Raw genomic sequence first — 22,912 nt, forward strand, 5'->3', positions numbered from 1 at the left:
AAAAACCGAAAACAATGTCTGCATATTCCGGTTAACGAAATCCGGAATCTCAAAGAAACAAAGACAACAAGTCAGAAAATTTTGTGAGACAACAGTCCTAAACTTGAGAAACAGAGGATGACAAACCTAAACAAAAGCTAACAAAATCTTTTTTGATGAATATAATCTATAAACAAAACTATATAGAAAATGAGGCTAGAAATATCTTGTCGCATTAAGACATGTACTTTTCATAATAAAGAAAGAAAGAAACTATATTGAAGTTGTGTAGTGATGTCTATCCATATTGCATCTATCCCATATTTCCCACCCTATACATACATATTATTTGAAGTAATAGTGATGTCTTAGTATAAAAGTTTTGATATAAACTATATGATTTTTTCGTTTTTTGTTAATAGAAATAAATTAAATTGATAGGTAATGAAATTGTCGACGAACCTACACGGCTACACCTACGTAGTCCAAGATCAACCTTTTATCATGGCTTACCAACAAGATACTTTAGATTTATAGTGGTTATTGGACCAGAAGACAGCATTAGAAAAACTTTTAGTTTTTCCTAAACACCTCTTTGAGAATTGAAAATCATATAGCAAAAAGCTTGTACTGTTATGGATAACTGATAAGGAACATATTTAATCAAGAATCAAAACGACTTTCCATGTTGATATATAGAACTTCATAAACATGTTTAACATTTCTTACGCCAAACGAAACGCTAAATATTTATTTAAATTGCTAGCCTGGTAGGCGCGTAATAGAGAGTGCTATGTTTCCTTAAATCAAAGGTATAACTATGCAATTAGCTTTCTTTTATGCATCCTCCTTGTCTATCTCAAACATAGCTAGAATCTTGAAAAGTTTTGATAAGGATCTTGCCATTGACTTTGTTAACACAAAAAAATCATCAGCAAAACATAGATGTTGTTGCCGGCAACGAGGATGGTAATCGATAAAGCCACAGGTGTATGATGATCGAGGAAGCTGGACCTAACATCGGTAACAAGCAAAAAGTAGGTATGGCTATAGTGAAGTCCGTGCCGCTGACCTCTAAATGTTATATTTATCTCTTCCACTGAATTTTTGTTTCATTGTTACATTACTCAACCATAGCTTAAGAATACTTGTGGGTGGAGATGCATATTTATTTTAGTTCTCCAACTTAGCAAAATGCTAATAATGTATATCATTCTCCATATAAACGCTGCGTTTTGGACATGGAGGGGATACTTAAAACGCTGCGTTTTACACTTTGTTTTCCCGCGTATATTTCTCCCTTTATTATCGGATAGCCCAACAATCACACAGGCGAAGAAACCTAGCTATTGCTTCGCCATGGACGTCGGAGGAGAAGACATAAGCGATCTCCAGGTAGACCAAATCGTTGAAGAATATTCTATGGACGATCTCATTAGAGACCGATTCAGACTCTCCGCGATCTCTATCGCCGAAGCCGAGGGTTAGACTCTCTCCCTCCCTCTCTTCCCATTTCAATCGATTCTCAAAATTTCTGGTATAATCAACGGGTTTATGAATACATTCGATGAAGCTTCGTCTGTATTTCGATTTGATTTTGGAATTTGTGTTGATTTGATTAAGGATATTGAATCGTTGATTCAATTGTCCTTCGTATTTGGCTTCCGATTAGTTTCTTCTGGTGAACGATGAAATTAGCTTAAATGTTTTCATTGAGATTCTTGGAGCTCGAATTAGATTTGGGGATTTTCAATTTCTAGAACTGATGAATCAACATAGTAACGAAGCTGCTTGAAGTGTTAGTTCTACAGTGTTGAAATTTAGATTCTTCCTGGAATTAAGTAATAGATGGAGAAGAGTTGGATTTTGATTGATTTGAGTTTTTTATTGAGCAGCGAAGAAAAATGGAATGGAAATAGGTGGACCTGTTGTGGCATGTGTGGCAGATTTAGCCTTCAAATATGCAGGTGAGATCAGTTTTCTATGCATTGAAATACTAATTCTGCAACTCCTTCATCTTATGGTTTGAAGAACCTTATTATAGTTAAAAGAACCTTATTTATTGCTACTATTTACTTGGATGTTTAACCTAGGCTTTAGGGGAATACAGATTTGTCAATATGCTTTGGAAGTAATCTTTTGGTTAGAAGAATCCTGGTCTAGTTAATTTTACATTAATGAAATGTGCAGTGTTAGTTTTATAAGTTCTAAATCAATTCAGTAAAACTTTTCAGTCCCTTTGAATCTTAATCTAGCTTCAGGGTAATACAGATTAGTCAATGCATTGGAAGAATGTTTTTTGGTTTTTGATAAAAAAATTATCAGTAGTGAAGAAGAGTATCTATTCTTAGGCCTTTATGTGGTACTTAGCTTAAAGAAACACAGATATAGCAATTTAAAGACGCAGGATCGAAACGAATGTTCTTTACGTATCTGGTGTAGAGGATGAAATTTTCTTGAGCATGGTGTGTGCTCATGTTGAGTAGGATTATTTTGGTTGATGTTTGTATGGTAAACTGTTTGTAGAAGCTTCAATTCATAGTGGAGTTGACTCAACCAAAATCTAAACCTTATTTTTAGTGTTTTCGTCTCCAGAATACCTTTGTCTGAAATTATGCTTATTTGTTATGAGTAACAGAAAACGTTGCAAAGGATCTTGAACTATTCGCTCATCATGCTGGACGCAAAGTTGTGAACATGGACGATGTTGTTCTCTCCGGTATTAAACTGTTTCTCTCTTACACGTTCATGTTAGTGTTTTCTTAGTTCTGAATTTCATATCTGTTATTTTGCAATTTTCAGCGCATAGAAACGATAACTTAGCAGCATCTTTGAGGTCACTATGCAATGAGCTAAAGGCAAAGGAGCCACAATCTGAGAGGAAACGCAAGAAAGGATCAGCCAAGAAAGAAGACAAAGCCAGTAGTAGCAATGCCGTTCGCATCACGACCGATCTGTAACTCTTCAAGCAGAGTGTAAATACACGCACTCCTCTATATATATATATAAACATTAACTTTGATGGAGAAGCTGTTATTAAATTTTTGTGGAAAATTTTATATAGAAGACTTTTGCATTAACCTACTTACTTTAACGTTTAAATGACTATATCCAATCAGAAAATTAAAAAATATGCGTATATATCTCATTATCTTGAAGTTGCGTATATAAAATATCGAGAATCTATCTCTATATTCTCTGTAGGTTAACATATATCTCTTAGGGATTTGTGATTTGTTTTCTGTGTTATATACCACGTATAAGCAAAGATATTGTAAGCTAGGTCTGATAGCCGGGTTAGATAACAATGTCACAATCTGACTCTTCTCCGACGAAGAAACAGAAGCTGGAGGATGGTTTAGGTATATATCTGGATCCTTTTGTTTATTACACATTGAAGATTATGTAAGAGGGATCTCGATTTGTTCTAAGGGTAATGTATCAAAGAAATTCTGAGTGTTTTATGTTGTAGGTAAAGGAAAATCTCAGAACGAGATTGGTGCTGTAGGGATTCGAGAAGAGAAAGATAATATTGAAGTTGAGAATGCTAAGGTAAATCTGTTTTATTGAAGGTCTAAAACCATCGATCCTTTACAGGATACAGAGATGTGATCGGAATTAAAGTCTTTGTCTTGTTTTTGGTTGGTGTCTTTCTATGTCCTTTTGTGTGAATGTCTCTCAATGTAATTTTTCATTGTTAATGTAGAATAAAAGTCCACACTACGATCCTTGTGAAAGTGAAAGCGGTGCGCCGAGTTTCTTAGTTTCTCGATTGCTTCACTTCCTTGACTCTCCTGATTATGAAGTTAAGAATGATAAGGTAATGATCCTTTTACAGGATACAGAGTTGTGATCCCTTGCATTGCATTTGAAGTCTATCTTGTTTTTGGTACATTTCTATGTCCTTTGTGTAAATTGTCTAGAATTTCATTTTTGTAGCATGCACATTACGACCCTTATGGTTATGGTGGTTCTCGTTTTGGAACTGGATCCGATCTCTCAGATTACATCCTTAAATCTCCAACTTACAGCCCTACCTCTCCTAGTTACAGCCCTACCTCTCCTAGTTACAGGCCTAACTCTTCTAGTGACAGCCCTGACTCTCATAGTTACAGGTCTAACTCTCCTAGTTACAGCCCTACCTCTCCTAGTCACAGCCATACCTCTCCTCCTTACAGCCCTAACTCTCCTTACAGGCCTACCTCTCCTAGTTACATCCCTACTTTTTCTGGTTACCGCCATAACTCTCCTGCTTAAAGTCCTACCTCTCCTAGTTACAGCCCTACTTCTCCTAGTTTCAGCCCTGTCTCTCCTGATCACAGCCTTGTCTCTCCTCAATACTCCCCTACCTCTACTCACCACAGCCCTATCTTGAGCTCTCCTCCTGAAGATTATGGTTATGGTCCTGACGACATTGAAGCTGGAAAAATGAAAACTGATCAACTCAAGGAAATTGGGGATGGAAGTAGCCATGTGGATGGTAGAAATTACCACAAGGCTGAGACCACTCGCACAATTCATGTCTCATGTCCAAAGGTCTGGTTTTACATTTTTGACTCTTGTTTCAGTATCAGCTACTGAAATTTACTATGCAGGTGGATCTACTGGTTGGTGCTGCGGCGACTTTACGGTTTCTTCAGCACAACCTTTGTGCTCAAATCCGTATTTTGAAGGATTCAGAGGTTGATTTGAAGTCTGCACAAAGACCAGTGGAATTAACTGGAACTGTTTTACAGATAGAGTTTACTCAGCAGCTTATCGAGTCTGTTTTAGCAGAGGTTGGTTATTAATTAGCTCAATTTCTTCTTCATTTTTACTACTCTCAACTATTCTGTTATTTTTTTTTTTAATTTTTGGTCTGAAAGAAATTTGGTTACAATAATTTCAGGAGAATCATGATGAAACCCATGGAAGAGGAAAGTAAGAAATCATCTTCTCAGAAAGATTGTGGAGCTCTTACTAAGTAAGTCCCCATGCCCAGTCTGAACATCCCACGTGTGATAGCTGCAACCTCTCCAAGGATATGAAGTTTTTCATGTGTTGAAATGTATTGAATTTTTTTATTTTCTGGTTAAAAAAATGTATTGAATTTTTTATTTGCAAGTTTGATCAAATTTATATTAAACCTCTCATACTTTTAATAGGCATTCCGGAGATTACTTTCGGTAATTAAACAAGCCATATGTAGGATTTTATCAATGTTAGACAATCAGTTTGCTAATTTGACATATGTAGACAATCAGTTCACAGGTCAATTAGATAACGCCATATGAGTCTTTTCCCACTCCAAAATCTCTTAACAATATTAGCATTTTTAGTTTATTATGGATCTTTTCACAAGGACGTCACACATATGGAGCTCTTTAAAAAATCACCGTTGGAAGTGGTCTTATCTAAGGATAAAGATTCCAAAAAGATGTCTAGTACACTGAGAAAGGAGAAAGAAAATATACATCATAACATGGCTCTATAGAAGTATAGTTACATGTGTCTATCTGTCATCTATATTTGTTTTTCTATTTGAATTATTGTGTAGTGAAATAACTATGGTTTTGCTAATTGTGGTCGACGTTGTATTTGTGCATGCTAAGACGAAAACATAATTATTCGCTCTTTTGAAACAGCATTACTGTGTTTCGGGTTACGCACATGCATGTGTTGTTGCCCTTTGATTTGTACTATCATCGCTTAGCCGCTTACGATGATAGCTTATGCTTTATATTTTAGTAAATATTTCATAAAAAATAGGTTTTCTTTTCCTATGAATTGTAATGTTATCCTGTTAACGTTTGTGAATATTTCTCAAATTAAAATTGTCACGTCTTCGTATCGGCTTTTTACTTTATGTTCATGTTGGTGTAGACGTTGGCCTTCTGACGGTTCATGAAATTGTTAAGCATGTAATGTGACTTTTTAAATTGCTTTCAGAAAGAAAAATAAAAATTAAAGACTTGAAGCATGCTATATTTCACGCTATAATAATTGAGGTCCCGATAGTCATGTGAGGTCTATCCTAATACCCTTATAGTAGAAAGAGCCTTTTTTAAAAAGTTTTCAAAAAATATTATAATCTGATTTGGGCAATACTTTGCATTACATATGGATGAACTAATAAGAGAGAAGGTTTTTAATTAGTAGACTTTTGTCACTTCAATTCTAATCATGAAAAAACTTACAACATATTTTCATTCTTTAATATAGTTTACAATCTAGGATTGGTTAGAAAGAAACAACTGAGAGAAGTCACCACCGGATGCTTTTGGCTAGTGGTTTATCATGTTGTTCTCGTAGTTGAAACCTTGGTGAGAGCTAGGGATGCACATTACGTCATATCATAAAGTATTAGCAAAGGCTATAATACCGAGCCATGGGAGGAACACTGCCTCGGCCGGGCCCTCTCCTAGTTAACAAGAAAAGAAAAAAACCTAAGGAAATCTGAGTTGGGTCTTAATTTCCTAGGTTGTCAAGTAGAATCTGACAAATGTACAAAACAGAGGGTACGTGATCGTTTAGGATAAGGGAAGACAAAGTAAATGGACTGAATACACCTGAAAATGTTAGACAATTAAATATTGAATAGACTTGAAAATTACAAGTCGTTACAAAGGCTTCACAAATTTGCGATGTATCAATCTTTTTATTTATTTTAATAATTGGAATAAAGGAAAACTATTGAATGGAAGATAAATAGTTCATACAGCTATATGATTATGATCATTATGATGGCAGGACACGGAAGGCAAAAGAGATACAATCAGTTTCACAACAATAAATCACGTGTAAAATTTTATAGATTCTGAAAGGGACAAAGGGTTACGTAACCCATCTTCTTTAAGGTGGCAAGTAGCATCAAATTCATTGGTTGGCAAGCATTTTGTTTATGCACGTGTGGATAAGGTTTTAAATGATAACATTGACGTGGCCTATTATGGTTGGTTAATATCTAATGTTATGTGGAAGAAGAATTTACTCAAAATGAATCTTGTCCTAGTTATTGCAGAGGTATAGAAACAACTACCGAATGTGTTTAATGATGGTCTCCAGGTAATGAATCTTCCGCCTTGGAACGATTTCCTGTCAATATGAATTTTGAAAGGACTTCAAATTACGAATCTTTGGAGCAGTTGCAATAGCATGATAGAGACAGTCCTGTGAGCTTGGATAACCAAAGTTGAGCTGGACAGTCTCTTAACTGCTCCCAAGAGAGATTAGTGTTTGAAGATTCAAAGAAACTCTCCTTAGGTCAAGAAAGATTAGTGTTAGAAGATTTACGTGGTGGCAATAGTTACTGTTTAAGGTGTTGAAATTACGTTTTTATATATATAAAAAGCAAATTACCCCGCGTATTGGGATATTGAGGGCATATATTTAATTAATCTGTTTCATAAGAAAACTAAAGACACATTTTAAAAAAAAATTAAAGAACCATCATAAGAAAATATAATTAAGGAAACACCATAAGTGGAAATGACTTGTGAGGTTTTGTAGAGAGACTGAGTAGACTTTAGAACTGTAGTTGTTACAAGAAGTTGTTTCCAACCAACAAAGGTGTTTTTGGGTTTGTGTATACTTGTGTTAAAGTTTTTCGTTCTTTTTTGATCAAAAAAAGACTTGTGTTGAGGGTTTTTTTTTTTTTTTTTGATAAGTTTAACGTTGTAATGTTGCTTAAAAAATTATACTAGTAAACTTTGGAGTTGGGGTGCACTAAAGTTCTGTTATATCTGAAAGTATCTCTGCATGGGTTTTACATACATCTATATAGAATTGCCATGATTGTTTTTGTAGTGATATTTATATTAGCTAGGCCTATATTTTCTTTCTTGTTCCTATAGATGCAATACGTAAATATTATAGAAATGTTTTTAGAACAAGTAGTAAGACATTTCAATCAGTTCACACAAAATGATTGAATGAAAAAATAATAATATAAACAGCTATCTGATTGTGATTGCAAGATATTGGGGGCAGACAATTAAGAGAGTACAATCAGTTCCACAACAATAAATCACATGCAAACAAGCTTTTATAGATTTTTATAGACCCACACTTCTTCTCAGGTGGCTCTACACATTCATACGTGTAGATAAGAGTTTGAATAATAAGTTGAAGTGGTTAATTCTGATTGGTTGATATTTAAATCTCGAAGAATAATTTTATTACTTAAAAAAAAAAAAATGAAACTTGTCTCTTCAGTTTCATCACTAGCCTCGTGCTCCACCATTAGACAAAGACATTTTAGAACTCCGAAAATGTCAATAAAATGGATGATGATTATGAGAAAAACTTACACGTTTAATAGGCCCGAAGTTGCTATCTAGCAGTTGTAGCCATGGCCGCTTTGACAATGCAGTTTGAAGGAGAGAAGAAAAACGTATCCGAAGTTGCAGACGTAACCCTCAAGCAAGAAGATGAACAACAAGAACGTAGATCTTATTCGACGCCGTTTAGGGAAGAGAGAGACACCTTTGGCCCGATCCAAGTTCCTTCCGATAAGTTCGGAATCAGATCTTTACGATATATATCGTTCTGATCTCGAGGGAAAATATTCTCACATTTTTATTTGTTGTTCTGTGTCAGATTATGGGGAGCACAGACGCAGAGATCGCTTCAGAACTTCGAGATTGGTGGTGACCGCGAGCGAATGCCCGAACCAATCGTCCGAGCTTTTGGTGTCTTGAAGAAATGTGCTGCCAAGGTTTTTGCAGTAAAGTCTCTTATGTAAATTATCCTTTTTTTTTTTTTTTAGGTTCGTGATTTTACGATGATGTTTTAGGTTAACATGGAGTATGGTCTTGATCCAATGATTGGGGAAGCCATAATGGAAGCTGCACAAGAAGTAGCAGAAGGAAAGCTCAATGATCATTTCCCTCTTGTTGTATGGCAAACTGGTAGTGGGACGCAGAGTAATATGAATGCTAATGAGGTACCTTATATGCATGGAGATACATTTTGTACAATCCTACACAAGTGCTACCAGTGGTGGATCCCAAAATATTTCAATCGGAGGAACAATATTTCATCGTCCTAATACATATCTTGGTTATCTGAAAAACGATGCATCTATTATTAGAAACATAGAAAAAAAGGTTTCATAACTTCATTTTTTTAACCGTGCTACTGTTTTAATTTTATTGCTTTGAATGTTAAAAGAGATCTATACAAAAGAGACTGAATAAAAAAAAAATGACCATTAAAAATTAATTAAGTATTTAATTTTCCTTTTCTAAAACTATTTTATTTGATTTTAAGACCCATAACTTTGATCTAGTTTTCGGTAAAAAAGACTATGGGTTTGGCCTGGAACTTCTAGTTAATTAAAAACGAGCAAAAATATACAGTAATGAAATAATGTTTTTTTTGTGTGTGTTAATATAACGAAATAATATTGCATATTGGTGGGGCATCATATGATGGTAGTAGGGATCAAACAACACAATCAAGGCATTTTGGCTTAAGAGTTAAGACTAATTACAATGTCAAAAATGATTTTTTAGATACTTAACCACCAGACGTCCGAGGTAATTAAACAGATCATTTTGTGCTTTTTACAGGTCATTGCCAATAGAGCAGCTGAGATTCTTGGTCACAAACGTGGTGAAAAAATTGTGCACCCAAATGACCATGTGAACAGATCACAATCTTCTAATGACACTTTTCCAACTGTAAGCTTTAGTTTGCATTCTCATTAGTCATTACCAATAATTTTGCATGCTTAACGTTCATTCAATTGCTTACGGTGTTCGTGTAACCGATTGCTTTTATTTCCTATATGTATGCTCACTGCTCTGTCAAGTACTACTTGACGGTCGTATAATTTTGGTTTTGTATAGGTCATGCACATTGCAGCTGCAACCGAGATTACTTCGAGGCTAATCCCTAGTTTGAAAAATTTGCATAGCTCTTTGGAATCTAAGGTGACTCATTTGATGTAGTCACTAAATTGCAATATTTTAAGATGATACTTGCTCTGACCTAAATGGTGTCAGGGAACACTCTTGACCTCAGTTCAATGTGGTACTATTTATATTTGGGAGTTGCTTTGTAAATGTTGCAATTTTACATTTAAGGAACATCTTCTGACCTTTGACGTCATTTTGTTATTTAATCCAAAATTCATATACTCTATTTTCTCTGCAGTCTTAACATTTTAAATTTATCTCATCTTATTCGGTTTTGGACAGTCCTTCGAGTTTAAAGATATAGTGAAAATCGGAAGAACTCATACTCAAGATGCTACACCTTTGACATTAGGACAAGAATTTGGTGGCTATGCTACTCAAGTAAATTATTTGTTCTGTTTTCTATCCTTATATAACAAAAGTGAAAATTACATGTCATTAAGAAATAACTTATAAATTTTTGGATTTCATGATTGTAGGTTGAGTATGGACTTAATAGAGTCGCATGTACTCTACCCCGCATCTATCAGGTTTGGAAATGATATCTCTTGAGGATCTGATTTCATATTATTCTCAAAGTTTCATTGAGCTCTGACTTGTTAGAAATGTTTGTCTAGCTTGCACAAGGTGGAACTGCTGTTGGGACCGGATTAAACACTAAGAAAGGGTATATCTCGTTTCTAGTTTTATATCCATTCCGATTTCATCCTACTGGTAACACTAGTACTATATGCATAGGTTTGATGTAAAGATCGCTGCTGCAGTAGCTGAAGAAACAAACTTGCCATTCGTCACCGCAGAAAACAAGTTTGAAGCTCTGGTTAGCCTCTAAATAACTTTCATCATCATCAATGTCCAAATTTAGTCTTAGCGTCTTCCACTGGGTTCTAAATCAAACAAGATGCTTCTGAATGGTTGATGTATATGAAATAAGTTGTTGAGTTATTACGCCTTTGTAGGCTGCACACGATGCTTGTGTTGAAACAAGTGGATCTCTTAACACAATCGCCACATCATTGATGAAGATTGCCAATGATATACGTTTTCTTGGAAGGTACGTTATCTAATATTTTTTAATCTTTCTTCAAGATGTACATGTTCTTATGATAATTTAACATGTCTTTATATATACTTTATATAGTGGTCCAAGATGTATTCTTATGATATTTTAACATGTCTTTATATATACTTTATATAGTGGTCCAAGATGTGGTCTTGGTGAACTTTCTCTGCCTGAGAATGAACCAGGAAGCAGTATTATGCCTGTATGAATGCAATTTTTTCCTATGGTTCTTATGTCCTTTCCCTCTGCGGCTCTGCCTATACCTTTTATTTTTCATAGATTTTGATTCAATTGAATTTTAATCTATCTCTCAGGGAAAGGTAAATCCTACACAGTGTGAGGCCTTGACTATGGTTTGTGCTCAAGTAAGTTCCATTCACCAATACATATTTTACTAACATATGAATTTAAATTGCTAAGGTAGTCTTGTTCATGACTCTTTTGGTTGCATCAAACAAAATTGTAGGTTATGGGAAACCATGTAGCCGTGACAATTGGTGGGTCGAATGGTCATTTTGAATTGAATGTATTCAAGCCGGTTATCGCAAGCGCTCTCTTACATGTACATTAATCTCTTTACTTGTGATTTTTTTGTCATTTATACTCTATTAAAATTTAATCTTAACTATTTGATCTCATGTCTTTACTAGTCCATTAGACTAATAGCAGATGCTTCAGCTTCATTTGAGAAAAACTGTGTTAGAGGCATTGAGGCCAACAGAGAAAGGATCTCAAAGCTATTGCACGAGGTAGGCTTCTTCTCGTTGATTGGCCTTAAAATTATTCATGTGTGGAAATGATTTATATATAGGAACTAAGTCTTTGTTTTATGTATTTCTCTCTAGTCTCTTATGCTTGTGACATCATTGAATCCTGTAAGTCTCTAAATATTAAACTTCTTTGTCAAGTCATCCATATTCTCATTATGATTACAAATGAATTTACCTCAATGCTAATTCCTCCTTTACCAGAAAATTGGCTATGACAATGCTGCAGCAGTAGCCAAAAGAGCTCACAAAGAAGGATGCACATTAAAGGTAAACAATAAACTATTAACGTTTTCATCACTAAATAAATCGGAATTTAAACCCATTTTTAGCAAGAGAAAACATGTTCATGTTTGTTACAATATATTTGTTGTTCTATTTTGGATTTAAACCTTCTCCAGTGAAAATTATATAATACAATACCTTTGAGATCCCTAAATCTTTGCTTTAATTTATTCTATAGCACGCAGCTATGAAGTTAGGTGTTCTTACTTCGGAAGAGTTTGATACTCTTGTTGTTCCCGAGAAGATGATTGGTCCATCTGATTAAGTACTTTATAATGGAGCCAAAAGCTTCAAATACAAAGTGGATGTTTGGGGGCTTTTGCATCAAGTTGTGTTTATTCTTTTGTAATAAATTGCTGCATGCATGTATGCTTGTGTTCAAAATTTTGGATTTGTTTTAGAGTCATGTGATTATAGTATTCTAAGTAATTTATCATAAAGTTTGTCATATATACTTAAGTTTAATAAAAAATAAATGTGTGTGAAAATGTCACATATTGGTGTTTTTGTTATAAAATGTCAAATATTCTAAGTACATGTCAAATACTTAAGTCATGTATAACATGTTTTCTATTATTTATATTTATGTCCACCAATAAAGCACTTATATATCAAAAACAGATTGGGATTAAATGATAGACTTTGATTTATATGAGACTTTTGCGACATTTTATCAAAATATGAGAATAGACAAACAATATCATCACGACATGAATTGGTCGATAAGGCCCATGAAGGTCCAGTAATCTTAATGGGCTTTATACAGATAAATTATACCGACCAAATCGATTATATACGCGCCGTCGTCTTCTCAACCATCGCATATTCGCCGCCATAAGCAGAGAGTTTCACATATAAACGAAAAATTCCCTTCGAGAAGTCTCAAGTCGACGATATGGAGAACGGAGACATTCCAGAGGACGCTAACGAGCGTAAGCAAAATCAATCCTTTTTTCAGTTTTCTTGTAGCTTCAATCGCTCTTCTTTCTTGGTTTAACCTAATTGGGTTTTGTTCTTTGGTTGCTTGTTAATAGATTGCCCAGGTCCTCAATCAGAATCTGCTGGAAAATCAGATTCTTGTGCTGGCTGCCCTAATCAGGAAGCTTGTGCTACTGCTCCTAAAGGACCTGACCCAGGTTCGATTTCACTTTAATTACTTTGTGGCTAGGTTTTTGAATGTCTCTGCTTTCGATTCATACTTAGGATTACAATTTAAAACTTGGTTTTGTTGTTGTTGCAATTTCTAGTTTTGAAGATGGGTTTTGTATCAATGGGTTAGATGAGCTTTGTATCTTCTATTTACATCATACATGTTCGATTGCTTCTGTGCCATTTTGTTATTTGAAACTCTAGAAATAGCTCTATCTGGAGTCTTCCTTTTACTTGCTCCATATTGTTCTGTTGAGAGTAACACCATGTGATAATTAAAAGATTGGTTTTTTTTAATGCTAATGTCTGATTTAAGCGCCAGATGTGTTTGAGTCGCAGACTCACTTGGTTACTAGTTGAAGTTATGCTGACGTTCTCTGTTTTATGTAGATTTGGTTGCCATAGCAGAGAGGATGAGCACTGTTAAGCACAAGATTCTGGTTTTGTCTGGCAAAGGTGGAGTTGGTAAGAGTACTTTCTCAGCTCAGCTCTCGTTTGCCCTTGCGGGCATGGATCATCAAGTAGGTCTGATGGACATTGATATATGCGGTCCAAGCATCCCAAAAATGTTAGGACTTGAAGGGCAAGAGATTCACCAGAGTAACCTTGGATGGTCTCCGGTTTATGTGGAAGACAACCTTGGTGTCATGTCCATAGGTTTCATGCTCCCTAACTCTGATGAAGCTGTGATCTGGAGAGGGCCACGCAAGAATGGTCTCATCAAGCAGTTCTTAAAAGACGTCTACTGGGGAGAGATTGATTACCTTGTTGTTGATGCCCCACCAGGAACCTCAGATGAACACATCTCCATCGTCCAGTACCTTCTACCCACGGGGATCGACGGTGCCATCATTGTCACGACACCGCAGGAAGTCTCCTTGATTGATGTCAGAAAAGAAGTGAGCTTTTGCAAGAAAGTTGGAGTCCCGGTGCTAGGAGTAGTAGAGAACATGAGTGGTTTATCTCAACCGTTGAAGGATGTCAAGTTCATGAAGCTGGCGACAGAGACCGGCTCCTCCATTAACGTGACTGAAGACGTAATCGCTTGCTTAAGAAAAAACGCACCAGAGCTTCTCGACATCGTGGCTTGTAGCGAAGTGTTTGACAGCAGCGGAGGCGGTGCAGAAAGAATGTGTCGGGAAATGGGAGTACCGTTTCTTGGGAAAGTTCCTATGGATCCACAACTTTGCAAAGCAGCTGAACAAGGTAAGTCATGCTTTGAGGATAACAAGTGTTTAATAAGCGCACCTGCGCTTAAAAGCATCATACAGAAAGTCGTTCCTTCAACAGTGATGACCGAGTGAAGAATAAGAAGAAGAAGAAGAAACTTATGTAACACTTTGGTCAGATCAGTGAACAGACGATGAATTTTCACATAAAGGAGAGCTTTCTCTTTCGTTTCTCGGGTTTGTGGTTAAGTTATAGGCTGTTTGTGTAAGTTATAGGCATTGTTTCACATGTCGAATAAGATTTTTATAATGAGATTGAACCATAATGTCTTTTCAATTTAGATGAATCAAACTGATGTTAAACCGGAATAACCGATACAAGACTAAACCAGGTTTATATATATTCTTAATATCCGAGAACATAAAGATGTATCAAGTATTAATTAAGAGAATTAGTCCACTCTAAACATAGGCTACTTCATTTACTTTATTTTCATCTCTTTTTCTTGTTTTCATTCTTTTTCAAGTCAATTGCTACCAATGGGAGCTTGTATCTCCCACGTGAGAGAGTCTCTGTAACAAAAACAAAAAAAAATAGCACAATTTTTGTCGAAATAAAAGAGACGATCAGATCCCATTTTGTCGTTGGCAAAAGAACCAATCCACCCACAAGTGTTGGAATTAGAAATGAGCGAGCTTTGTACGAATCCTAAGAAACCCAAACTCAAAGAAGAAGATGAAGAAGAAGAAGCTAATGTCTCTTGCAGAGAAGAGCAAGAAGAAGTTCTTGTTGCTTTAGTAGAGCACCGTTCTAATGAAATTGAGCGTCTCAACAATCACATATCTAATTACCAAACCAAGGTCTCTCTCTCTCTCTTCAAAGTTTTGATTTTTCTCTGTTTCTATTTTGCTTTTCTTGATTTATTCAAAGTGCAATGATTTGAATGATTGGTGGGTTTTTTTCAGCTTATTGAAGCAGAGAGAAGTTTGCAGAATTCAAAAGCTAAGCTAGCTCAACTTCGTGGAGTTGCAGTTCCATCTATCAGTGGTGCAAAGAAAGATCATAAACCATTGAAGACTTTGAGAAATGTGAATGTGAGTGAAGACTATGCATCTCCATCACCTAGCAAGACTCTAAGGCCCTCTGATAGCTCTGATCATCCTAGAAGTAGTTGTGGTAGTAGTGTCTCCAAGGCTAAGACTGTTGTTGTGAAGCAAAAATCTGAAACATCTCGTGATAGTCCTAATGTTAAAGATAGAGGGATCAAGAGGAAATTTGGTAACCAATTTTGAGCATTAGTTTTCTTGTATGTATTCGAGAATCTTATTAGTTTTGAGTTGTTTTGTTGTGTATTGTTACTGCAGAGCAAAAAGAGCATAAAGAGTTGATTCGGTTGATAGCGAGAAACTCTTCACCAACTACAATCAAGTGTCATACTAGTAACCAAATCTCTAGTCAGCATAAGAGGAAATTAAGAAGCTTGATATTGTGTCCTGTAAATGAGCAGTTGTTTGCAACAAGGTACTGGACTACAAGACTCTTTAGTCTGTTGTTGGGTTTAAAATGGGTAATGGAATCTAATATCTGTCTTTGTGTTTTTCATGTATCATTAGTTCTTTGGATGGCATGGTTAGTTTATGGCAACTGCAGCCTGGAAGGTGAGTTTTTTCCCATTATAGTTATTCTCTTGTCTCTGTGGATTGTTTATAGATGTACCTGCTTGTTTGTTTTCATAGCAAGTTTGTTATAAACAGACTTCTTCTGTTGATGTTAGTTTGGACTAGTCTCTTATTGGAGATGATATTAAGTACTAGGAAGCTGACGGTGTTTGATAAAAATGATGACTTTAGGTTACTTGTTTTAGATTCTTTGGTTTAGGGCCTCAAATTTGGAAAGAATCATTTACATTGACGTATGTAACTCAAACCCAGTCCTTTGGTTTAACAGAATTGAAAGAGGAAACACTAATGACTTAGTATCTTTGCTCAGTTTGTTTTTGTTTATGGTATAGTATTATTCTTTTTGTTGTCTATAATATTACTACACCAAACAAGGATTAAACAAACGGAAGAAGCTTGTTAAAAGTACGAGTATATTTAATAACCAGAACACATGGAACACTTTTTAGATATCTAGCTAAATCAAGACAGGGATTCAAATTCAATGGTCCTATCACAATAAGGAAGAAACATTATAAACCTCTTAGAGCCAAATTAGCTCATAGATATTTATTGTGTCTTTCCATTTGTTGTGATTTCTTATATTTTTGTGTGGTCTATTTAATTTCAGATTGGTTGCATCATTGCTTAGTACTACCGACTGTTTATCTCGAAAACAAAGAAGATGGGCAGAAGATATGGCGTGGCACCCATCTGGGAACACTCTTTTCTCTGTGTACACTGCAGACGATGGGGATTCTCAGATATCGATCCTAAATCTGAACAAGACACGCGAGGTAAATGTTACTGCACCACATTTAGTACATGAAGTTTCTGAGAACAAAGACAAAGACAACACAACACACTAGTTTTTTGCTTTTGGAAAGTATCTCAAACTAGGTACTTTTTGTTTGTGTTGGTGAAGGTTACTTTCCTGGAAAATAAACCTCACGTAAAAGGGATTATCAACAACATAAAGTTCATGCCTTGGGAAAATACATGCTTTGTCACAGGGGGAAGTGATCACGCTGTTGTACTATGGAACGAGAGTGATGATGAAGAAAACAAATGGAAGTCGAAACCTTTACACAGAAATCTACATTCAGCTGCTGTAATGGGAGTGGATGGGATGAAAAACAAGAATGTTATTTTATCAGTAGGAGCAGACAAGAGAATATACGGATTTGATGTTCAAGTTGGTAGAGCAGACTACAAGCATCAAATAGACTATAAATGCATGAGCGTCCTCGCTAATCCTTGTGACTTCAATCTTTTCATGGTTCAATCCGGGTAAGAAGAACTTATCAAATATGGTTTCCATTCTTTGCTTGCGGATTTACTAAAGAAGAATCCCGACATTGTAATGTCAGGGAACCCGAGAAACAGCTTCGACTGTTTGATATCAGGTTAAGAAAAACCGAACTCCATTCGTTTGGGTGGAAGCAAGACAGCAGTGAATCACAATCAGCTCTAATAAACCAGTCTTGGTCTCCTGATGGTTTATACATCACCTCTGGCTCAGTTGATCCGGTGATCCATGTTTTTGACATCAGGTAACTCTTTCACAGCATCAATGGCTCTCTGTTTACACACTATGTAAGAAGTGAAAATTGGATTGTGATTGTATTGTTGTTTCACTTGTGGGTAGGTACAATGCTCGTAAGCCGACACAATCAATAAAAGCGCATCAGAAACGAGTGTTTAAAGCGGAATGGCATTACTCTCAACCACTTCTCATCTCCATATCTTCTGATCTCAACATTGGTCTGCACAAGATCTCATGAAACTTTTGAAGCTCTCACATGTCTTTGTTCCTCATTTCTTATTATCTGAGGATACAGGTTCAGGTGGCGAATATTTATCAGCCATCATACCAATTCTTAGTTTTAGGTATAAACATCATTCCCATGTATTAAACTCTCAATTTTTATAAAGGATTCGTTAATTAACATTACTGCAGAAAGAAAGAACAAACACCTAAGATTATTATAAAAAAAAACTCAACCTTTTGGCCGGAAAAAAAAACAGAGGAAAATCTCAAAGTTCTGTCTTTTACTCTCGTCATTCGTCAATTTGCGGATTTTGTTCTCACCCTCAATTTGAGATGCAGAGAATCTCCATTAATGTCTCCGGAATCAGAAGATTCTGCATCACCTCTCTTTCGTCATCTTCCGCTTCAAACCTCACCGGTAAAAATTTCATCTTTGTATCTAAATCAGACATTTCTCTGGATTCATGTTACTTAGGGTTTTTACTTTTTTGGTCTGGGGTTTATCTAATTATCATCAATCTCCAGTTTTATTGTTTACATAGCTTTTTGGGTTTGATTCGTCTTTGAAGTTGTTCTCTTTTTGAAAATTGGGGCTCTTGGGTTGTTTTGTCACTCTATAATGATTCATGCTTTCTTATGTAGATCATGGGATGTTGAAACAAGTTCTTGAATCATGCAAAGCTCCTTCAAATTCTAAATGTGTTCTTCAAGCACATGCTCAGATCTTTAAACTTGGGTACGGAACATATCCATCTCTTCTTGTCTCCACAGTTGCAGCTTACAGACGCTGCAACCGTTCATATCTTGCTCGACGGCTTCTTCTTTGGTTCCTCTCTTTGTCTCCTGGTGTCTGTAACATAAACCTAATCATTGAGAGTCTTATGAAAATTGGAGAGTCTGGTTTGGCCAAGAAGGTACTTCGTAATGCGAGTGATCAGAATGTGATCACCTGGAACTTGATGATTGGTGGTTATGTTAGAAATGTCCAGTATGAAGAAGCTCTGAAAGCTCTTAAGAATATGCTTAGTTTTACTGATATTAAACCGAATAAGTTCAGTTTTGCTTCCTCTTTAGCTGCTTGTGCCCGTCTTGGAGATCTGCACCATGCGAAGTGGGTGCACTCTCTGATGATTGATAGTGGGATTGAGCTTAATGCAATATTGTCTTCTGCACTTGTTGATGTGTATGCAAAGTGTGGAGATATAGGAACTTCGAGGGAGGTTTTCTATAGTGTTAAACGGAACGATGTGTCGATTTGGAACGCGATGATCACGGGTTTTGCTACTCATGGGCTAGCCACAGAAGCAATCAGAGTGTTTTCAGAGATGGAAGCGGAACATGTTTCACCAGATTCTATAACATTCCTCGGGCTTTTAACAACGTGTAGCCATTGCGGTTTGCTTGAAGAAGGGAAAGAGTACTTTGGTCTAATGAGTCGCCGCTTTTCTATACAGCCAAAGTTAGAGCACTATGGTGCTATGGTTGATCTGCTAGGCCGAGCAGGAAGAGTAAAAGAAGCGTACGAGTTGATCGAATCAATGCCGATAGAGCCAGATGTAGTGATATGGAGGTCTCTTCTTAGTTCCTCTAGAACTTATAAGAATCCTGAGCTAGGAGAAATCGCGATACAGAATCTTTCAAAAGCAAAGAGCGGAGACTATGTGTTGCTTTCGAACATATATAGCTCCACGAAGAAATGGGAGAGCGCTCAAAAGGTCAGAGAGTTGATGAGTAAGGAAGGAATCCGTAAAGCGAAAGGAAAGAGTTGGTTGGAATTTGGAGGGATGATACATCGGTTTAAGGCAGGAGATACATCTCATATAGAAACAAAAGCTATATACAAAGTATTAGAAGGTTTGATACAGAAAACTAAGTCTCAAGGATTTGTGTCTGACACGGATTTGGTGTTGATGGATGTTTCTGAAGAAGAGAAAGAAGAGAACTTAAATTATCACAGCGAAAAGCTCGCGTTGGCGTATGTGATATTGAAGAGTAGTCCAGGAACAGAAATTAGAATTCAGAAGAATATACGGATGTGTAGTGATTGCCACAACTGGATAAAAGCAGTGTCGAAGTTGTTGAATAGAGTGATTATAATGCGGGATCGGATACGGTTTCATAGGTTTGAAGATGGGTTGTGTTCTTGCAGAGATTATTGGTAAATGAGTTATGCTACAAAAGCTCTCTATCTACATTCTTTGTTCTCAAACTCGCCAAAGGAACGATGAAGAAACTGAATATTACAGGAACTTTTTAGCTGAGTTTTGGTCCAGTGAACTTTCAGTTTTGATGGTGCACTGCATTGTGTTCAAGCACGATGCTGACTGAACTATCTTAAAGTGTTGGGAAATTGTTTGGGAATCTTAAAGTTTTAGGGACTAAATTGGAATAAAAGTGTAGTAAACTTGGTGATTTACTATTTTGTCCTACTCAAGTGACAGCCATGGGTGTCAGATAGGAGGGTATAAGGGTAAAAATGAAAACTGTTAGAATTAGGATAAAAATATCCGACCTGCCGGAATCGAACCAGCGACCTAAAGATTTTCTGTTGCAAACAACTACAGTCTTCCGCTCTACCAACTGAGCTAAGGTCGGATTTACAATCTAATCAACTTTTTAACATTATAAACCTTTCTTAGTATTTTGCAAGAATTCTTTAATCAGCTCATCAACCTCTTCTTAAGAAAAAATTCTACTATTAATTTTTTTTTTTTTTGTAATTCTATAAAATTCAGCTTCATAATAATATGCAAAAGCTGATATTTTATTCACAAGCCATATGAAGAAAACACATTGATGAAAGTCTCAATTTTATTCTTGATTTTAACAACATCACAGGTTGTACCCATCCCCTTCTCTGTTTTCAAGCTATGATTTATAATATTTTGGCTCTCTTATTATATCATTGACAAATTAATTTGTTCTAGCATACTTCATTACCCTCCCGGCTCCAAGCTAGGTGACTTGATCATGTAGCGTTGGTGCTCCACACGAGCTTGATATCTTCTCTCTTACTTCTCGGTTTTGGCCTTTGGAGGAGAAGCACAAAACCTTCTCTACCATTTGTCTTTCTCTTCTAAATTGGTTCCACTATAAAACCCATTCTTTATAATTTATTTCTTTTGTTGATTAACTAATGTAACATTTTTTTTAAAAAAGGACCATGACCATCAAGATGGATGTATAATTCTCAAGATCACAAATACAAAGCTTATGTTGAAGAACCACGAAAACCTAGAAAGTTCATAGATCCATATATATATATATTAAAGTTTCATTTCCCATCAGCAAAACCCTGATTGACCAGTCTTGTTCAAAAAGACATGAGAAAACTTGAGAGAAGAACAAAAAAAAAACATAAATGAATGAAAAGGTATTATCGTAAACTATGTAATAATAGACCAAAAATCTCCTCATTTTCTTTCGCATCTTGCAAGTACTGGAACCTTACTGGATTTGCACCAAACTTGGAACATAAGAACACATAAGTAGACACAACCTTTGGATTTTCTAAGATCCACTTCTCTGTAGTATCCATTCTCTCCGAGAATGTAAGTTTTGTAGTTCTTACACGTTTCTATGTCTAATTCACTAACCATTGCTACTTTCTTCTTCTCGTCGACGAGGAAGAAACTCAAATCTTCAAACCAATAGCTGTTAGGCAATGTCATATCAACTTTTAAGAACTTGCTCCACAACACTATATTGAGCTCAATCTTAGTTGTAATCCATATTCCCATCTCATACGCATCAGACTTCTGAAATAACACTGCAAGCTGCTCTTCTCTAACAGTAGATAGAAGTACAGTATCCTCATGACAACAGTGAAATGGAAGAGGAAGACTCGGTCCAAATCTTTCACATGTAAAATCAAAAGAAAGTAAAAATGCTTCCTCTTTCAATATGTCATGAGCAATAAAGTAAACATTACCCTTCAAGGACACACGCTGATTATCTATTATATGGTCTTGGTCGGTATTGACATCAATAACCGTCCACGCATCAGACTTAAAATCGTAGATTTCATACTCACGGTACATAGACGAAAACCATAAGATTTTGTGGTTGTTGTTGCTGTCGTATCCCATATAAAATCTGCCAGCTGGTCTATGATTAAACCTGCCAGCTGGTCTATGCTTATGCGAGTTGTTTCTAGGTTGGATCCACCTGGTTTGACCCAAGTAAGGGTTCCAAACCATGAGCTTCGAGTTATCCTTAGGGTTGCATAACAACAATAATAATAAGCCATCACAATGAAACACACTATCTATTTCGACTTGATTAAGTTTACCTATTTGCTTTATAGATGGATCTGCCAAGTCTTTGTGATTATGGAGATTGACGCTCATTAAACAAGCCTTTAAATCACATATCATGATCACCTGAATCTCCTTGGCTTCTTTACCATAATGGTTTTTTGTAAAGCTCGAATCTTTGGATAAATCATTCCATTGTTTACAAGTTAATTTCACTGCTTTCAAAGATGTTATTGGAACCCTAGAGAGTATCTCTTCTACCAAATCCGGGAAAAGATCAGACATCGTCGACATTTTTTCAAATAGAGATTAGGGTTTTCTACTTTCACGCTTGCCCACACTACTTTTTTTTTTGTTTATATATACAGTAAAAAAAAATTGTGAAGAAAAATAAATACTTACGTATAGGTGTATAGCCTTTTAACCAAAATAAAAGGACGTGATTTACATTTTTTTTTTTTTTGAAATATTTCAGTAAAATTGTTGCTACTAAATTAGTTTTTCTGTAAGACATTTCAAGTAGGTAAAGTAGGGCGCTTAGGCTGGCTGAAAACAGATAAAGGATTGCGTTAGCCTAACTTGGTCTGTTCATCGCGACGAGGAAGAGCAGCGGCAAAATTTTCTAGAATTGATTCAGCTTGCTTCCAATTCCGTATCTACTAGATTCTTTCAACATTGAGTTTCTTTCATTAGGTCAGCTCAAAGCATAAAGGTGTTCTTCATATAAAAGACATTAAACCAGATAGTAAACCATAAACTTAGGTAACATTAAATCAGAATATAAGACTTCTAATACTCGTATTTCCCATTCTATCATGTGCTTGTGACCTCTATAACATTCTCAATGAGAGAAGCATCCATGTGAACTTGAGAAGCATGAAACTGAAATCACAATGAACTTCTGGTGGTCATGGT

At 35.9% G+C, this 22,912-nt stretch overlaps 7 protein-coding genes and 1 non-coding gene across 11 annotated transcripts; 6 read left to right on the forward strand and 2 right to left on the reverse strand.

Annotated features, from left to right (window-relative positions):
* Nucleotides 1-690: 690 nt before the first annotated feature.
* On the forward strand, nt 691-3,103 carry AT5G50930 (Histone superfamily protein; the record flags this gene model as incomplete). Its single annotated transcript, NM_124472.4, has 6 exons — nt 691-749; nt 968-1,020; nt 1,157-1,462; nt 1,875-1,946; nt 2,618-2,698; nt 2,782-3,103. The coding sequence occupies 6 exons, from the start codon at nt 691-693 to the stop codon at nt 2,937-2,939; spliced, it is 729 nt and encodes a 242-aa protein (NP_199906.1). The 3' UTR covers nt 2,940-3,103.
* A 96-nt stretch (nt 3,104-3,199) lies between these two features.
* Nucleotides 3,200-5,101, forward strand: AT5G50940 (RNA-binding KH domain-containing protein). The gene is made up of 7 exons (NM_180833.2): nt 3,200-3,341; nt 3,452-3,531; nt 3,686-3,799; nt 3,919-4,094; nt 4,344-4,515; nt 4,575-4,757; nt 4,868-5,101. The coding sequence occupies exons 1-7, from the start codon at nt 3,287-3,289 to the stop codon at nt 4,901-4,903; spliced, it is 816 nt and encodes a 271-aa protein (NP_851164.2). The 5' UTR covers nt 3,200-3,286; the 3' UTR covers nt 4,904-5,101.
* Nucleotides 5,102-8,052: 2,951 nt separating this feature from the next.
* FUM2 (FUMARASE 2) lies at nt 8,053-12,563 on the forward strand. 4 transcript variants are annotated; one of them, NM_124474.4, is made up of 17 exons: nt 8,053-8,472; nt 8,557-8,674; nt 8,753-8,902; nt 9,531-9,641; nt 9,810-9,893; nt 10,161-10,259; nt 10,358-10,408; nt 10,496-10,545; nt 10,617-10,698; nt 10,838-10,932; nt 11,077-11,143; nt 11,256-11,306; nt 11,408-11,503; nt 11,592-11,690; nt 11,787-11,816; nt 11,913-11,978; nt 12,172-12,563. In NM_124474.4, the coding sequence occupies exons 1-17, from the start codon at nt 8,309-8,311 to the stop codon at nt 12,256-12,258; spliced, it is 1,500 nt and encodes a 499-aa protein (NP_199908.1). In that variant the 5' UTR covers nt 8,053-8,308; the 3' UTR covers nt 12,259-12,563. The 4 variants fall into 4 exon arrangements, with proteins under 4 accessions (NP_199908.1, NP_851166.1, NP_001331360.1 ...); NM_180835.3 differs by having other exon boundaries at nt 8,234-8,472; nt 11,913-12,192; NM_001344914.1 differs by lacking the exons at nt 8,053-8,472; nt 8,557-8,674; nt 8,753-8,902 and adding an exon at nt 9,187-9,436 and having other exon boundaries at nt 12,172-12,548.
* Nucleotides 12,564-12,757: 194 nt separating this feature from the next.
* NBP35 (nucleotide binding protein 35) lies at nt 12,758-14,760 on the forward strand. Its single transcript, NM_124475.5, has 3 exons — nt 12,758-12,925; nt 13,028-13,129; nt 13,533-14,760. The coding sequence occupies exons 1-3, from the start codon at nt 12,889-12,891 to the stop codon at nt 14,444-14,446; spliced, it is 1,053 nt and encodes a 350-aa protein (NP_568748.1). The 5' UTR covers nt 12,758-12,888; the 3' UTR covers nt 14,447-14,760.
* An 88-nt stretch (nt 14,761-14,848) lies between these two features.
* Nucleotides 14,849-17,980, forward strand: AT5G50970 (transducin family protein / WD-40 repeat family protein). The gene is made up of 8 exons (NM_124476.3): nt 14,849-15,172; nt 15,278-15,590; nt 15,677-15,833; nt 15,926-15,970; nt 16,602-16,767; nt 16,896-17,260; nt 17,341-17,523; nt 17,619-17,980. The coding sequence occupies exons 1-8, from the start codon at nt 14,999-15,001 to the stop codon at nt 17,752-17,754; spliced, it is 1,539 nt and encodes a 512-aa protein (NP_199910.2). The 5' UTR covers nt 14,849-14,998; the 3' UTR covers nt 17,755-17,980.
* A 60-nt stretch (nt 17,981-18,040) lies between these two features.
* Nucleotides 18,041-20,225, forward strand: AT5G50990 (Tetratricopeptide repeat (TPR)-like superfamily protein). Its single transcript, NM_124478.3, has 2 exons — nt 18,041-18,159; nt 18,384-20,225. The coding sequence occupies exons 1-2, from the start codon at nt 18,075-18,077 to the stop codon at nt 19,901-19,903; spliced, it is 1,605 nt and encodes a 534-aa protein (NP_199912.2). The 5' UTR covers nt 18,041-18,074; the 3' UTR covers nt 19,904-20,225.
* Nucleotides 20,226-20,247: 22 nt separating this feature from the next.
* AT5G50995 lies at nt 20,248-20,336 on the reverse strand. Its single transcript is given in 2 exon segments — nt 20,248-20,284; nt 20,300-20,336. It is a non-coding gene; the product is annotated as a tRNA-Tyr (tRNA).
* An 818-nt stretch (nt 20,337-21,154) lies between these two features.
* Nucleotides 21,155-22,291, reverse strand: AT5G51000 (F-box and associated interaction domains-containing protein; the record flags this gene model as incomplete). The annotated part of the gene is made up of 1 exon (NM_124479.1): nt 21,155-22,291. One exon carries the CDS (start codon nt 22,289-22,291, stop codon nt 21,155-21,157), a length of 1,137 nt encoding a protein of 378 aa, NP_199913.1.
* Between the last annotated feature and the right edge of the window lie 621 nt (nt 22,292-22,912).

This window comes from Arabidopsis thaliana, chromosome 5, assembly GCF_000001735.4.
Source record: "Arabidopsis thaliana chromosome 5, partial sequence".
Lineage (NCBI taxonomy): Eukaryota > Viridiplantae > Streptophyta > Magnoliopsida > Brassicales > Brassicaceae > Arabidopsis > Arabidopsis thaliana.